This window comes from Delphinus delphis, chromosome 6, assembly GCF_949987515.2.
Source record: "Delphinus delphis chromosome 6, mDelDel1.2, whole genome shotgun sequence".
In the NCBI taxonomy this organism is placed as follows: Eukaryota; Metazoa; Chordata; class Mammalia; order Artiodactyla; family Delphinidae; genus Delphinus; species Delphinus delphis.
The window spans coordinates 105539547-105556887 of NC_082688.1; the positions used below are offsets into that span (position 1 = coordinate 105539547).

General features: G+C 38.9%; 1 protein-coding gene across 4 annotated transcripts in view; it reads right to left on the bottom strand.

The window, feature by feature from the left end:
* KIF13B (kinesin family member 13B) overlaps positions 1 to 17341 on the bottom strand; it is a 187258-nt gene that overhangs the window by 105245 nt on the left and 64672 nt on the right. For all 4 annotated transcript variants that reach the window (XM_060015252.1, XM_060015250.1, XM_060015251.1 and 1 more), the window contains exons 4-10: positions 15381 to 15441; positions 13208 to 13300; positions 12220 to 12400; positions 7947 to 8034; positions 4581 to 4715; positions 2479 to 2591; positions 1202 to 1313 (exon numbers count right to left, since the gene is read on the bottom strand). In XM_060015252.1, coding sequence (XP_059871235.1) covers positions 1202 to 1313; positions 2479 to 2591; positions 4581 to 4715; positions 7947 to 8034; positions 12220 to 12400; positions 13208 to 13300; positions 15381 to 15441 — 783 coding nt within the window. The remainder of the gene's footprint in view (positions 1 to 1201; positions 1314 to 2478; positions 2592 to 4580; positions 4716 to 7946; positions 8035 to 12219; positions 12401 to 13207; positions 13301 to 15380; positions 15442 to 17341) is intronic.

A 17341-nucleotide genomic window follows, 5' to 3' on the forward strand; every position in this document is an offset into this window, starting at 1 on the left:
CTACCTGATTTTCTACTGTGGCAAATTTCACTTAATAAAGCATGCTCAAACACTGTGTAGAGTTTTAGAAAGTAAAGTTGAATACTAGTAAAGCCTTTGAGAGGGTGTAGAAACTAGAAGAAAACCCTACTCCCTTTACAAACATGGTTCTCTAAACATGTCAAAAGCTGTGTTCTCTACTTAGCTGCCTGCGCTTAACTCATCTTTATATGCTCAACCACTAGCACAGTGAGTAACAGGTATTCAATAAATTCTTGATCACTGAGAAAATAAGCCATCACACAACTAAACAGGGCTCACAAAATTATTTTTCCATTTTAAAAACATTTTTTAAAAGAGCATTAGGTAAAATATTTTATTCCAGGTTGGCAACTTTATAAGGAGTTAAATTGTCACTAGATTTGATATCCTCTAACTTCCAGTCCAATACCTAATCCACCACACCAGCTCTATCAAGACCAAAGGGAATCTTGAAAGACTAGAAGAAACCTGGAAATAGTCTCTCTCTTCACCAAACTCCGATTACATGCCATTTTCTTCTCTCTCATGGAATCACCCACTCGTGTTACAGTATTCTGTGTACACAACTTCTCTCCCTTACTGGACTGAGTGATTACAGGGCAAGGAGAATCTAGCGTTTCCTTACATCCTCCTCACAGCGCTTCATACAGGCTTTTTCTTCCTCATTTCCATTTCTCTCATTCATGCTGAATCAATTAACCAGTGAATGACTGTGTGCTCTACTCTATCTTTTAACAACAGCTTTAAGCAGCTGAAAGCAAATTAAAATGATCATGAGTAGTCTGGAAGTTAAACAGAAAAAGAAGATCCAAAATGTCCATCAAACAAAAGGAGTCTGTGAGAAGGAGCAGTCCAGCTGGGTCTGGAACACAGTGGAAACCCCTTTCCTATGACGCGCTCAGCTATCAGATCAGCACTAGGTCCTGTTCTAGTCCCCAAATCTCAGAGGCGACTGTGCGATTCGGTGTGCCGCAAACCCCCCTGCTTCCGGGTCCTGGTGAATCAGAAAGAAACCCATGCTTAATCCATTAAAATTAGGACTATCATGTAAGAGTCTAATGATTATAAATTTGAACACTGATGTAGGAAATTATAATTGGGAGAAATCAATAGTCTACTCTTTATTCTTCCTTTTCACCAACCACCAAGAGCATCCCAGAAAGGGGGGAAAAAAACTTACTTTGAGCAGCCAAGTGAGAACTGAGTCACGATATGGAACAAATTTATTCTTGTTTTTGCCAGCACCCTGATCTGCTAGGGCTGAGATAACCAGACCGAGGGTTGTGAGGGACCTGCATGGTGCAACAAACCGTAATAATCGTAAAAACCTGAGTGTATCAAATGTCACATTTTAGCACAAAGACTGAACATCAAGATGCCTTTGTACCAGCACGAGAACAGCACTGTTGTCAGCATTTTGCTGCTCAGGTTAAGAACACATAAACTCTAAATGCTGATATCTCTCTAATACTACTGTAAGCTATAAAATTGCTTAGTTCAATTTTTTTTTTCATTTTTGTAAAAAAAAAATGTAAGCTGTAAACCATTAGGTCAAGATAATGACACAAATACCACATATCTTTAAGAAAGGATGCCACAAACACAATACGATTAACTAAAACATAGTACAAGGCAAGAACATTCATATATATATAAATAAATAATAGCGTAGCATCTGGATGATGGTATTCTATGATCTCCAGCTGGTTACTGATGACTGTCTCACTAAGTGTCCTTCTGGGAGCCACAAGGATGGAAAAGATTCCTGCCCCCAAGGGGCTAACAATATAGCTTAAGGTAAGAAAATGTATAACCATATGAAGGACTTGGTGCACAAAATATTACTTTGTAAAGTAAAACCTTGGTATAAATAAGCACCACAGCTGTCATAAAAAGCAAAGCCCGATGTAGCCAGTACACGTTATTGTTTGTTCAGACAGTGACACCCACGCCAAGATCCACAGCTGGACTCTGATACTCCGATTATCTTTGTTTGTTTCTATAGCTTAGACCAGTGGCTCTCAACTGGAGGGTGACTATGTCCCCACAGGGGGCAGCTGGCCGTATCTGGAGATAATCTATGTTGTCACAACTCGGGCTGGGGAGAGAGATGGCAAGTACTGCCGCCACCTAGTGGGTAGAGGTCAGGGATGCCACTAAACATCCTAAGAGGCATAGGACCACTCCCTGGGACAAAGAACTCCCTGGCGCCGAACCTCAATAGGGCTGCCCTTGGGAAACCTTGGACTTGACTGAGGTTGTGCTCCTCAGCCCCAGAAGCCCTCTCAAAAAAACATAAAACAGGCTCGGGCCCTTAAAAAATATCTCTGAAAAAAAATTCTACACTATTTATAGCCTCAGTCATTCCAGAATCCTATTCTTTCAGTAACTACAGAAGTTCCCCCTTTTGGCTACTAAGTCACTGAAGCAACAGAGGCAGGCTTCTGGACAACTTACTTGTTGATGTTGCTGCCCTCCTTCAGCCTGTCACCTGCCGCTCCCGTTTTCGTCGCTCGCTCGCTGCCGGCTAAATCAACCAAGCTCAGCTTGCCCACTTTCTCTCCAGATGTCTAGGAAGCAAATCGACAAATACTAACAAACAGTTACAGAATACAGAACGTGATACATCTCCACCGAATAAGTTTATTATCTAAATCCTTTATTAAAGCGTATCTGTTGTAATTTTAAAGTTAATTTGTGCTGCTATATAACAGTGTAAGAAAACTACACAGTCTAGTAGTAGATACACACAAAATTATACACAACTACGAATCCAGACAGAAAACTATCTCAAAACAAAACAGTGCCCCCCGATATGGTACATTTTGAAGGGAACCCAACAAAATCTTCTTAGAGAAGTATACAAAAGCACTATTCATAAGGTATAAATTTTAATATGTGAAACCACGCTTAAAATTTCATATATATTTACCAATAATCCTGAGAGAAAGTATTTGAATTTCTTATGATACAAAAAAATCTGACTTTTATGCAACAGAAGGATCCCTCAAAGACCCAATGCTTTCTAAAATTTTTCATATTATTCATATAATAATTCCCTTGTTTCATAATTTCAGGTATTAAATTTACATATTTTTCTAGTTATTATACATACTGACATTTTCCTTTATCAAAAATGTTCAAAACAGATAGTTCAAAACAGATAGTTCAAAACAGATAGTTCAAAAACAGATAGTTTATACTTCTGCAGCAATGTAAGAAATGCGGGAAAGCAATGCCAAAATCTATAGACTGGATCACTTTTTAAAACTTTCCTTTAAAGTATACATTCATACTTATTTCCATAAATAAACATGTTGCTAACAAAAGGGTATTAAGCTTCCCAAATCAAAAGTACTTTTGGTTTAAAAAAAAAAAAGTCAGTATGTTTTTTGTTTTATGCTGAAAAGGAAATAGAAAACAAAGAACTTTTTGTCGTTGCACTAATCTTGCTGTGATGGTAAAAGAAGAAAAATATGCTCTCAGCAAATGAAAATCTTGCCAAAATACAGCACTTTGCCAGGGTGATCATTTTAGCTTCTGGTATTTGAAATTGATTCGCTGGAGGGTAGTAATAAAATATGCAAAAGTTCACATAAAAAGTAAGAGGGAAAACACAAATGTATGAGCCAACACAGAAGTTTTCAGTGTGATAGAAGCATACACATCTCTGGCTCTGTTACTTTTCATAAGCTTCAAGTCCAAATGCTCAAAAAATTATTCCACAAATCTAGAATCTTATAGTACAAGTTCTCCAGTATAACTTACTCCTTCTAACACTTTGCTGTTTAGCAGAAGGTAACACTTCAAAAGAAACTCCACTAAATCAGCTAGAGTATTATTAGCTTATACAGTTTGCCATCAGAGTTGAAAGCTCAAAAAATGCTATGGCAGAGACTATGGGCCATCAGCTTGTATAACTTCTGTTCCAACTTCCTTTATTTGGAGAGGGTGGAGAGCTAAAACCTACATTTCTCAGACTCCCTTGCAGCCAAGGCTCAGGATGTGGCTTAGGTTCTGTCAATCACATATTCTTGCTTAAGATTTAGAAGGCAGAAACAAAGTAGAGGTCATCCCCCTCACCCATTTTGGCTTATTTTCTGCTGGCAAGCAGGAGTGTGGATATATGAGTTTTCCTAAAAAGGCGTCCCAGCTCACATTCTCCAACTACCAGGGCTCTAAGAAGGTGGCCTCACTGACTCCTGTATCTTGGATCACAGCTCTGGGGTGTGCCTGGAACTCACAGGTCTGGGGGTGGCCTCAGGGGTAGTACCATCCTCACTGGATGAGATCTGTGCTCTTCTGGAGGTTATTCCTAGAGATTTAGTCTAGAAATCACTCCTCAGAAGGTGTACCAACAACTTTGTAATCATCCAATTCCCTCTTAAATCCCTTTCTGTTTACCTAGAGTGGCTTCTGTTTCTTGTCCTGAGTCCTAATTGATACACATGCCTGGCTAGGACTTTAAGTCATCTAACACCTGAAGGGAATAAGATAAACCATGATCCACTTTAGAAATTAAAAAAAAAAAAAAAAAAGTCATGTATCTGAACACCTACCCCGGACTTCACATCATATAAAGTGTGTGTGAGGGTGATTTTGAAGACTGCATGTGATCGGCTGCTCTCCTCATTCATGTTGGTTGCAGCAACTGTACGAGATTTGTTACCTTCAGACATCAAAGATTCAATATCCTAAGTGGAAACAAGTCATAGACACACATTTCATTATCTAATAAACATTAAAACTCTGCTATACTACGAAATGCATTCCAAGTTTCACTACTTAGTCAACCACATTTGGAGTTTACATTCTGTTTCTCGATGAACATTATGCCCCACAGAGTACAATAGCCAGCGCTATCTCTGAAAACTCAAATAAAACACATTATTTACTGTAGGTGCAGAATAAAGCAGCAGCTCTGACCAAGAATTAGAAAAGTTTAGAAGCTACATGTTGAAGTCCCACAAGATGGACAAACATGCCATGCCAATCTTCATCTCATCTAGAAATCTGAAAAACTTTAGCTTATTTAATTATAGTAATAGAAGTTAATTGGTAAATCAAATTAGATTGTATAAATAAACAGCAAACAAAAATAATTTGTAACCCCTTCACACAGGCAAAGCATTACATCACCGCATTGGTGTATATCTTACCAGACCTGTTTTTAAAAATGAAGACATCAAGAGACTAATTTTCTGCACAGATTCACTACTTCATTGCCATTGTAACTAAAACAGAGACAGCATAATACACTCGAAAGATCATGGGATCTTTGGGGTTTTTTTTTTTAATGTTATAAGCTCTAAAACAGTTACTTAAGCAGTCTGAAATCTAGTTTCATAAATAACAATACAGCTATGACATCATCTACCTTACAAGGATTTTAATGAGGAACAAGAAACATACTGTACTTGTGAGAGAGTGTACTAGTTGCCTTCCTTTATCCAGCCTCCTCTTGTTTCCAGTAAAGGAACCCCATCTTTAGCTGAGCACACTGCAGCGGAACTAAGAGACTGCACTTCCCAGATGCCCTTGCAACTCAGCCTGGTGATATGACTAACTTTTAGCGGATGAGACAAAAAGTCACCTGGGAATTCACCTTAAAGGGAATAGGCACACTATCACATGCTGGTTCTGAGCCATCCTGAACTATGAGAACAAGGGCATTACTAAAGACCTGGCTCTATGTGGAAAGCTGGAAGGAATCTAGATCCTAACAGCAGCTTTGGAGTCGCCATACCAGCCCTCTCACCATTCATTCATTTGTTCACTCTAATAAATACACAAAGCACCTACTACAAGCCAGGTACATTTTAAGATACTGAGGATACATAGGGACAAAACAGATAACAATTCATATTCCAAAGCACTTAAGTCCTGTTATATTATTTTCAGTTATATGCAGCCAAACATAATCCTAACTGACACATATATATGAAAAACTTTGAAAATAATAAGATTCTATTTTCCTATATAAATGAAAAAGAATAACATTTAAGGACAAATTCAACATGATACATAACAAGCCTCAAAGTAAAAATACTGCAAAAAGAGGTAGAAGTTGGCACCAGAATGGAAAAACAACAAAATGTAAAATTTACAATTTTCTAGATGTTCCAAATCCATTTTAGATCCATTAAATCTTACAATCCTGACACTTAATGAAAAAGCTTTATTCTATTTAGCCTACATTTTTTAAAACTAAATGTTTCTGGTTTTTTGTTTGTTCTTTTAATTAATTAATTTATTTATTTATGGCTGCATTGAGTCTTCATTGCTGTGTGCGGGCTTTCTCTAGTTGCGGTGAGCGGGGGCTACTCTTCGTTGAGGTGCACGGGTTTCTCACTGGGGTGTCTTCTCTTGTTGCGGAGCTTGGGCTCTAGTAGTTGTGGCGTGCGGGCTCAGTAGTTGCGGCATGCCGGCTCAGTAGTTGCGGCATGCAGGCTCAGTAGTTGTGGCTCGCCGGCTCTAGAGCGCGGGCTCAGTAGTTGTGGTGTATGCGCTTAGTTGCTCTGCGGCATGTGGGATCCTCCCAGATCAGGGCTTGAACCCGTGTCCCCTGCATTGGCAGGAAGATTCTTAACCACTGAGCCACCACGGAAGTCCCTAGCCTACATTTATTCATTGGTCTCTAATCATCTAGACATTCATTGATTTTTTAATCTGTTGTCTCCTACATAAAGCTCTTTATTGAATCTTTTAATTTTTTGAATAAAATGTCTTTTTATACTTTCCAATCTCTCTGAGCTCTCAAAAAAATCTTGATCTCTCTTCACTGTTGCAGAAATAAGCTCTCAAATATCATTATTAAAACAACAATACCTAACATTTATATGATACTGTAGAGTTTTCTAAGATTTTTCACATGCACTATCTCATTTGATCTCCTCCAGGAAGCTTTCCTGGATACCGCCCTCCCTGGACACCTACATATCCACTGAAGGCAGGTATTCCTCCTCCAAACTACCATGAACCCTGAACAATGCATCTCTCACTGCACTTAAAATCATGTTGTTTTATAATACCTTTATAACGTCTGCAAGCATCTTGAGGGAATGGACCACCTCATTCATTTTTTTTTATTTCTTCAGCACTTAGCACAATGCCTGGCATATAACAGGTATTCAATAAATGTTTACTAAATGAAGTAAATAGTGTTTACTAAATGAAGTACCATTGACCAAATGATAGAATGTGATTGATGAACAAAGGAACTAATGAATCTACCTCAAAAGATAGTCAAGACAATAAAACTAATTTCCATTCTAAAAATTAGGACAAAGAGGCTTGGTGAGATAGAGGAAACAATCCAGAGTCATATAGGAGTCATATGAGAAGACTGTCACCATCAACAGTCTCTGACTCTTAATTCAATGGATATTACATCACAGCTCACCCTACCCCCATTTTCCCAACGAGGAAAGCCTAACGGATTCACACAAAGCATAACTGTGAAGTTTGAAAATGAAGAGAACTAGTAACTAAAGGTAAAAGAGTGATTCTCTCAAATTAGAAACAGGCTTTGAATTCCAACTACTCAACTCATATTTTATTTCATTAAATCAACAAAATCATAAGCAACATCATTATTTTATGTACTACTACAGAAGAAAAAATACTGCCATTTATCATTTTAAGATACAATCGTAAGGAATATCACAATTTTAGAGCTCATAAAAATGGAAAAAATGTGTCTCACAATAGATGAATAGGTATGCCTTGCAAATATGTATACCTTCTCTCAAAATTAAACTGACCCAAAGCTTTTTAATAAAGGTTTTTGTAACTTTTTTACAAACTTTTTTGTGACTTATTAAGTGATGCTACCATAATTTTTTTTTCAGCGAAAGATCACAAATTCAACAACAAAAAAATTTGCTACAGTGAATTTTAGTAGTTCACATAAAGGATGTTGTTACCTTGTAGCCTGTGACAGCCAGTTTAGAAAGTCCATCGACATAGGGTCCCAACACACTGTGCTCTCTGACTTTTAACGTTTGACGGCTTCTGTTCAGTAAAAACAAAAGAATCAATTTTTAAACAATTAACCTGTTTAAAAGGACTCGGCCATGCGCAATAAAAATACATACTGAATTCAACAAAGATCCCACAAACAGACTTGATCCCAGAAGAATTTAAACCAAAACTTAAGATCTTGACTAGTAAGAAAAACTTTGTAATGTGGTAAAATCTCACATCACTCAAAAGGGTACACTGTGGGATGTCTACTACCACAAAGAATGCAGAGTCAAATAAATACAAACAATCTACTTGTCAGATCACAGAATGTGGCACAAAGAGCAGAAACTCAATAAATGTTAACTGTGCAAAAGAAAGAAAACTACAGACAAAACTCAGTCATGAATAAAGACAAACAAATATAAACGGACAAAAATAAAGACAACAGGCTGAATCTAACAGTGATTTAAAAACATAAAGTTGGACTGTCCCAGGGCTGCTAGGTTGTTTTAACACTGAACAAAGATTCATGCTCTTTACCACAATGATAGACTAAAGAGGAAAAAAATATACACGATCATTTCAATAAATGATTTCAATAAACTGAAAAATGATTCAATAAAATTAAATACTCATTCATGGTTAAAAAAATAAACCTCTTACAAACAAGGAACTAATAAAACCAGTAGAGGGCACCTGTCAGAAACCTAGAGCATACAGCATACTTAATGATATCAACCAAAAAATGTAAAGAATATTTGATGACTGATTCTATGTCAAAAAAGCTCTTCAAAAAATCTAAACATTACAATTCTTTTTTTTGGTTGCACCGTGCAGCTTACAGGATCTTAGTTCCCTGCCCAGGGATTGAACCCGGACCACAGCAGTGAAAGTGCCATGTCCTAACCACTGGACCACCAGGGAATTCCCTAAACATTACAATTTTTAAAAAGAATATTTATTGATGGTAAGATTACAAGTGATTCTTGTTTTATGTAACTTATTATTTTCTAATGATTTGGAATCTTACAGTACCCTAGGATCAACCACCAAAACTTTACTTACTACTATAAAACTGTATATAAAATACATATAGAGGGCTTCCCTGGTGGTGCAGTGGTTGAGAATCTGCCTGCTAATGCAGGGGACATGGGTTCGAGCCCTGGTCTGGGAAGATCCCACATGCCGCGGAGCAACTAGGCCCGTGAGCCACAACTACTGAGCCTGTGCGTCTGGAGCCTGTGCTCCGCGACAAGAGAGGCCGTGATAGTGAGAGGCCCGCGCACCGCGATGAAGAGTGGCCCCCGCTTGCCACAACTAGAGAAAGCCCTCGCACAGAAACGAAGACCCAACACAGCAAAAATAAATAAATTAATTAATAAACTCCTACCCCCAACCTCTAAAAATAATAATAATAATACATATAGAATATCTGACTTAGAATATATCCAAAGATCAGAACTATTACAACTTTTTTCCTTTCATATTTCTCTTTTTCTTAAAGATAGTGTATACTGCATTATCTCTTGAGTAAAACAATTCTATTACTACACAAAGTAGGCAGTGAATTAATAAAATCAGTACTTGAATAAAATAACTAGGTTCTCTCAAATAATCTTTCGCTGAAAAGGAATCACCTTCAGAGTTTTTAATCCATTCACTTTGGCTCTTCAGAAACACTACAAAAATCCTCGAGAAACTTTCATGGAGACAACAACAGCCAACACTTATTGAGCACTTACTATGTGCCAGTAAATGTTCTAAGACCTCAGGTCTATCAACCCAGTCTATCTTCACAGCAGCCCTCTGAGATATTATGTAACGTTATAATCCCTTCTGTACAAATGAGGCCTAGAAAGCATAAGGAACTTGCCTTGCCCAATAGGTAACAAGTAGAGGACCTAGATCCAGAGCCAGGTGATTCCAAAGCCCATGCTGTCAATTACTAAACTGTACACAAGACAAACATATAAGATATTACTAAAGACTATTAGCAAATCGTAGATAGTAAAGTTCAAGCTATTCACATAAGCACTGTGGAATATAAAACATGAAAATGAAGTCAGCTAAGAATTTCTGGAAAGAGTAGGAATTTCTGGGATCTCAAAGAAAGTGATGCTTTTCACAGAAATGAAGGTGCAAGAAAAAGGATTCAAGGCAGAGCCAGAAAAAGTAGAGGGGCACAATTTTTAGCAAGATGTGGCTACCTAGGCCACAACCTTCCTCCCTCTGGACTTCCTTTGGTTCCCTGTTTCAACATCTGTGCATACTGCCCTTTAGCCCCATTGGACAGCTGAGTCACTTTCCAAACCTCTGATTTCTCCACACCTCCATGCTCTGGCACAGGCTGTCCCCATGCCTGAATCGTTCCCACCCTGCTTCTCAGTGGACAAACTCCTACTCAGTACAAATTTATCAAGCACTCTCTGTAGAATCTTCCCTTCTCCTCCGGGCAAAGGCAGTCACTCCCTCTTTGCTCTCACCTATTTTGTGCGAGCCTCCTTCACAATTTAAAAGCATTATTGCATTGATTCATAACTATTTGTTTCCAAAACTCCCATTCTGTCCACACTGAGCTCTTCATCTATGACTGCAAAGTGCCTGGCATACAGTGATCGCTCGATAAATGTTAAGTAAAGTTCTGTATAAAAACACTAAGTGCCGGGGGCTTCCCCAGTGGTGCAGTGGTTAAGAATCCGCCTGCCAATGCAGGGGATGTGGGTTCGATCCCTGGTCCGGGAAGATCCCACATGCCGCGGAGCAACTAAGCCTGTGTGCCACAACTACTGAACCTGTGCTCTAGAGCCCATGAGCCACAACTACTGAGCCCATGCACCTAGAACCCGCGCTCCCCAACAGGAGAAGCCACCATAATGAGAGGCCCGCGCGCTGCAATGAAGAGTAGCCCCCGCTCGCCACAACTAGAGAAAGCCTGCACACAGAAACAAAGACCCAACACAGCCAAAAATAAAACAAACAAACAAACAAACACTAAGTGCCGGGAATTCCCTGGCAGTCCAGGGGCCCGGGTTAGACCCCCGGTCGGGGAACTAAGACCCCACAAGCTGCGCGGCACAGCCAAAAAAAAAGGGAAGAAATACTAAGCGTCAATTCAGCCTCATATGAAAGGCCTGCAGATCATTATCTCTGCTAAAGAAAACAGATGCCAGTGAGGAGCTGACAGGTTTAGTTTTCTCTTGATTGAGGGCCGCTGTGACCCACTGCTTCTGAGACCAGCTTTCCTTGATCGTCCTCTTCATCCCAAAATAACTAGACGCACCCTCACCGTCCTCCGCGCTTTCTATAAGCTTCAGCTCACGTGGCTCTTTGACCTTCCAAATACTGCTCTTACCAGCAATAAGCCACAGGCTGTGGTTTTTATGTTTTTCTCTCCATTGTTGCACTTCCTTAAAATCTGAACTCAGAGAACTCTGTGCAATGTACAAATTTCCTCAGATACCCCTTATCTTCCTCATTAGCCTCAGTTATGACTGCAGACTGAGGCAGCATTCTTGAAGGCTTTCTAATACTTTTAAGCCACTTCTCTTTCAAAGCCTACGCCATAAAATTGGACACTTTTTCCCCTTGAGAATCATGAAAATGAACTATCTTGAAGTCCAGGTTTCACTATTTCTGATTATGTCATAGCCTGCAAACAGATGAATTCCATTCGAAATTTCTTGGTTTAAAACAAACAAAAAACACTCTACTTGATTAAGGATACCAGTTATACTGATATTCAGTAACTTAACTATCAATACGTATTTTTTGTTTGTGCTTTTGGATATATCTGAGAAAGACGGTATAACCCAAATACATGCTGCTCAACCATGCTTCCCTGCCCCATCTCAGCCCTAGTTCAAAAGCCCAGAACTGGCTACAGGAAACCTCTTAATATAACTAAAAACTAGAAAAATAACTCTTTACTCAAGTTCAGTATAAAACATGTCACTTGGGGCTTCCCTGGTGGTGCAGTGGTTGGGAGTCCGCCTGCCGATGCAGGGAACACGGGTTCGTGCCCCGGTCCGGGAAGATCCCACATGTCGCGGAGCAGCTGGGCCTGTGAGCCATGGCTGCTCAGCCTGCGCGTCCGGAACCTGTGCTCCGCAATGGGAGAGGCCACAACAGTGAGAGGTCCGCGTACCGCAAAAAAAAAAAAATTTCACTTAAGCCAATTTATTAAGTCTGTTTTAGTCCATCATACCACAACATTAAAGTCTCAAAGTCATTTACCCTTTGGGATCAAGAAGGTCTCTAACTTTTTCATTGTAAATTTCCATATAGGACACTTCTACTTTAAAACTCTGCTCTTCGTTTTCCTCTTTCTGGGTTCGTTCAAAGAGTCCACTGCAAAGTCTTGGGATTAATCCAGGTTGGTCAGCTGTGCCCATCATGGTGTAAGATTTTCCAGATCCTAAAAAATGGAAATCATAGTTATTACTGTCTCCTTGAGAAGTTTAAATACACAGCCCTCTTTCCATTGCTCACAATAAAATCCTAGCCCTTAGCAAAATGTCCCAAATAAGGAATACACCCAAATATAATGATGACACTAGTAAGTAGAGAAGCTTTCCAATTATACATGTAGAAGTACACATCCTTTAGGAAGAAAACAAAAACCTTCTTTAACTATCATCATACGTAAAAAAAAGAAAAAAAAGACCTAAAATGACTGAAAAATTGTGAGGTAGGAATAGTTTCCTAAAATTGAACTGGAAAGATCCATATGATGAATACTACGTGCCTGCTTCCAACCACTAATCATAGCATAAAAAATGTACGTTATCCCTACAGGCCCCAGAGCAAATTAACTTACTACCACTACCCTTTGGCAACAGTGTAGAAATCAGTCATCTTATTTTGCTACTACAAAATTATTTTCTATGTACCAAAAACACATATTCATTAAAGAAAATTTAGAAAGCATAGGAAAATAGAGGAAAAAATTAAATCACTCATAGTCCTAACAAGTCTTGAAAATATCATAACCATTTTTCCATGAAGAATAGTTTTCAATTGGACAAGTTATACGATATACCCTTATAAAAGTGACTCCTTCACTTTAAATAGATTTCTTTCCTGTTGACCACAGAGGTATAGAAGTCAAAACACTCCTTTATCAATCACAACTGATAAGATGCTAGCAATATGTATTCTTTTTCGTGTTTTTTTTGTTAGGATCTTTAAAGTTTAAAAATAAAACAGATTATTTAACAATTACCAGTCTGTCCATAGGCAAAGATACATGCATTGTAGCCATCAAAAGCATTCTGAAGGATATTCTCCCCAAGGCACTTGAAAACATCATCTTGACCTGAAAGAATGACAGAGAAAAAGGTAGGATGTTTTAAGCCAAAACTACATACGAACAATTAAAAAAACGAAAAACAAACATAACTCTCAAAAATGCACTTTTTTCTCGGCTTGTTTATCTACCAAACAAGATTTTTAAACTTGATGAGTGCTTCCAAAGGCTTATGTCTTTCAGAAATATCTAGTTATTAGCACATAACAGAAAATGAGTGAAAAGTTCCTGATAATATGAACTTGAATCAACACCGGCCAAAAAAAACCAATGAACTGCTAATTTTATAAACAATGATTATAAATATCTGAAATGTATACTTGGGACCTAGGTGGATCTGAATTTAACTATGTACCACTCAGCCAATGCTTTATTCAGTGTGTACTAAAGTTCAAAATAATCATATATATCAATTCCCTCTCCTTTTCCTCAACGATAATGTTTAATTACAGGGTCTACAATATATACCAGCTGGGAGAGGGAGGAAGGTCTGGGACATTTCTTCTAGCTTTCAACCATGGACATAAATAGTAGGGTCCAATTCCCCTCCACAGGCTAAATTAAATATGTCAATAACCAAACGTGGCCTTGACAAGTTATTCAACCTCTTTGGGCCCTGAATATAATATGAAAGAACTGGATGCTGTTATGCTTGTTACATTTTGAACGCTATAAACAGCATTCCATTAGGCCTCACTTTCTAGCTCATTTACAAGATCCATTCATCCTCATCACACTTGTGATTCTGAAGCAATCCTCAGAGTCATCACTGGGCCAGCCAGCCCAAATTAACCTTAACTTTTGGAAACAGCTGTAGTACTACTGTTTTTCATGATAAAGGCCATTACAATATTTAAAAAATTGCTTAGAAATGGGTGTCATAAGCAGTTAGGAATAAAGGAAATATATGGTTATCATTGTAGTCTTTTTTTTTTTAGATTTTTTTTTTTAATTTGGCTGTCACTGTAGTCTTTTTTTTTTTTTTTTTTTGCGGTACGCTGGCCTCTCACCGCTGTGGCCTCTCCCGTTGCGGAGCACAGGCTCTGGATGCGCAGGCTCAGCGGCCATGGCTCTCGAGCCCAGCCGCTCTGCGGCATGTGGGATCTTCCCAGACCAGGGCACGAACCCGTGTCCCCTGCATCGGCAGGTGGATTCTCAACCACTGTGCCACCAGGGAAGCCCCTGTCGCTGTAGTCTTAAACTTGTAGTGAAAAGGGGCTTGAGACAGTCATCATTGAGGAGAATAAAAGAATAGACTCCCAGAGCAAATTTAGAGAGGATATGGCATATTCCTCTCCATTAAAGAGGGAAAAGGGGGACTTCCCTGGTGATCCAGTGGTTAAGAATCCACCTTCCAATGCAGGGGATGCAAGTTCGATCCCTGGTCGGGGAACTAAGATCCCACGTGCCACGGAGCAACTGAGGCCTAATGCCTCAACTACTGAGCCCGTGTGCCTCACTTAGAGAGAAGCCCACGTGCCACAACAAAGAGCCTGCTTGCTCTGGAGCCGAGCACCACAACTAGAGAGAAGCCCACGCACCACAAGGAAGAGCCTGCGTGCCGCAATGAAAGATCCCACATGCCACAACAAAGATCCTGCAACTAAGACCCACCTCAGCCAAAAATAAAATTTAAAAAAAAAAAAAAGAGTGAAAAGGGACACTGAAAGCCTAAGTGATTTACTGAAAGTCAGAGACAGGAGTGGAGCTTGGATTAAGCTCAAGGTTTCCTTTCCTCCTTGGCTAGAGTTCTTTCATTACACCAAGCTGCCTCTCTAGACCATATTACAAACATCTAAGGGAATCTACGTAGCTACTGCATGCCATGGTCGTGTGTAAGGCCCAGGGATGCGTGTAAGACAACCTCAACTGTGTACGCTGTTCATCTAACTTTATCATCTTATACCGACAACAGTATACCATGAATCTCCCATTTTCCAATCAATGTTAAAACTCTAATAGCAAAGACTGGAGGAAGTTCTCTATGTAGTTTCTAAAATTACACAAAATACTACTATGATAGTTTATAGGAAAAATACTAAAACATCTTTCTATATTATCAGTAGTTAATAGGATGCTGGACTCTTACCTGCATACTTTTCTCTGACAGATTCATCCATAGACCAGAAACAATGATCATATGCAAATACCTGTTGAAAAACAAAAATAATAAAGTTTGCGTTAAGAACAAAACTGTAACATACTTATAATGTTATAACAATGTCATGACACTGATAACATTGTTCATAACACTGAAATAAAAACAACTTCCCGTCTTACAATGGAGGTTAGTTATTTATGGTACAGTCTTACAATAGGCAAGTAAGCACCCTATAGATGATATAGATCTTTATTTCACATGGAAAACTTTTCACAATGTTAAGTGAAAAGGGAGGAGGTTACAAAGCAATATGTATAATATGATGGCTATTAGACACACACACAGTTACATATATAAAAGCTTATTACTGCACGATAAGATTAGTGATATCTTTGTTTTCTTCTTTATGCTTTTATGTATTCTCTACATTCTCTTCTCATCAGAGAAAACAAAGATTTTTTTTTAAACAAAATGTAAAGATGATTACTACAGCATGTTGAGAACGCATATTCTTTAAATAAACTATAACATGCCCATGGTCGATGCTGTGTAGCTTCAAGAGCATAGAAGACTAAGATTCATATATTAATGTAAAAGCTATGAAAGTCTGGACCATGATCTCATATCTGTACAAAAATCGACATACATAAAAAGTAGGAAGAATATACATTGGAAATACTAGTAATACATATTGCTACTTCGTGGGATATCACAAACGATTTGTTTCGATCTTTTATTTTACTACTTTCTAAAATACGTTTGTTTTTTTTTTTACTTTCAAAAGTCTTTTTCACCGATTATATTTTTAATTTTTTGGATTTCACGTTTTACAATTTAGTCTTTTTAAGGATTTTAAGTGTTTTTAAATTCATTTCAGTTTGCATTTCAAACTCCCACTTTTGGACTTTGTTGCCTCACTTCCTGATGACAGGTTTCCTCTTGTGCTTTATATGTTAGTTTGCAAGTACATCTGAATTGGGAGTTTGCATTTTATGGTTTACATGATTGCCTGTTTTTTTCCTCCCCCTTTGGCCCCCCTTTACATGAATAGTTACACTGCCACTCCCAGCTACTGAAGCCCAGATTTGGGTCCTTCCAAAGCCCAATGTCTCTACTCCCTCCTACTTAACACAGAAATTGGCTCAATGTTGGTGGCCAGAAATCCTTTTTTCTTTTAATATATATAATTTTTTTTCCTAAATTTATTTATTTATTTATTTTTGGCTGCATTGGGTCTTCGTTGCTGTGCACGGGCTTTCTCTAGTTGCGGCAAGTGGGGGCTACTCTTCGTTGTGGTGCATGGGCTTCTCACTGTCACGGCTTCTCTTGTTACGGAGCACAGGCTCTAGGCGCGTGGGCTTCAGTAGTTGTGGCACTTGGGCTCAGTAGTTGTGACTCGCGGGCTCTAGAGCACAGGCTCAGTAGTTGTGGCACATGGGCTTAGTTGCTCCACAGCATGTGGGATCTTTCCGGACCAGGGCTCAAACCCATGTCCTCTGCATTGGCAGGCGGGTTCTTAACCACTGCCCCACCAGGGAAGCCCCAAAAATCTTTTTTTAAGCTTTCTTTCCTGATGGAGCCTCACCCAAATCAGTTTTCTCATGGTGAGCTTCTCTGGTCCTCAACCTATACATAGGATCCTCTCTAGTCTGCAAGGGTTGAACCTCCAATCCTCCGAAAACCTGTGTCTGATCTCAAGGCCCAGTAAATACGCTACTTCAGCCCCAGCCTGCTGCTGGTCCCTGCAGTGACATATGTTGTTTTTGAATATAATGACATGATTTTAATATTTTAAAATGTCTTATCTGTCCCTGCTATGAGTTTGGAGTTGGCAGAAGAATGTTTCTGTGTGAACTCACAAGGCTATCATGTGGACCAGAGGTCTAAGAGTTACATTTTTTTAAAGAGGAAATTAGATTAGGATGGTAAATTAAGTATGCATGCCTATA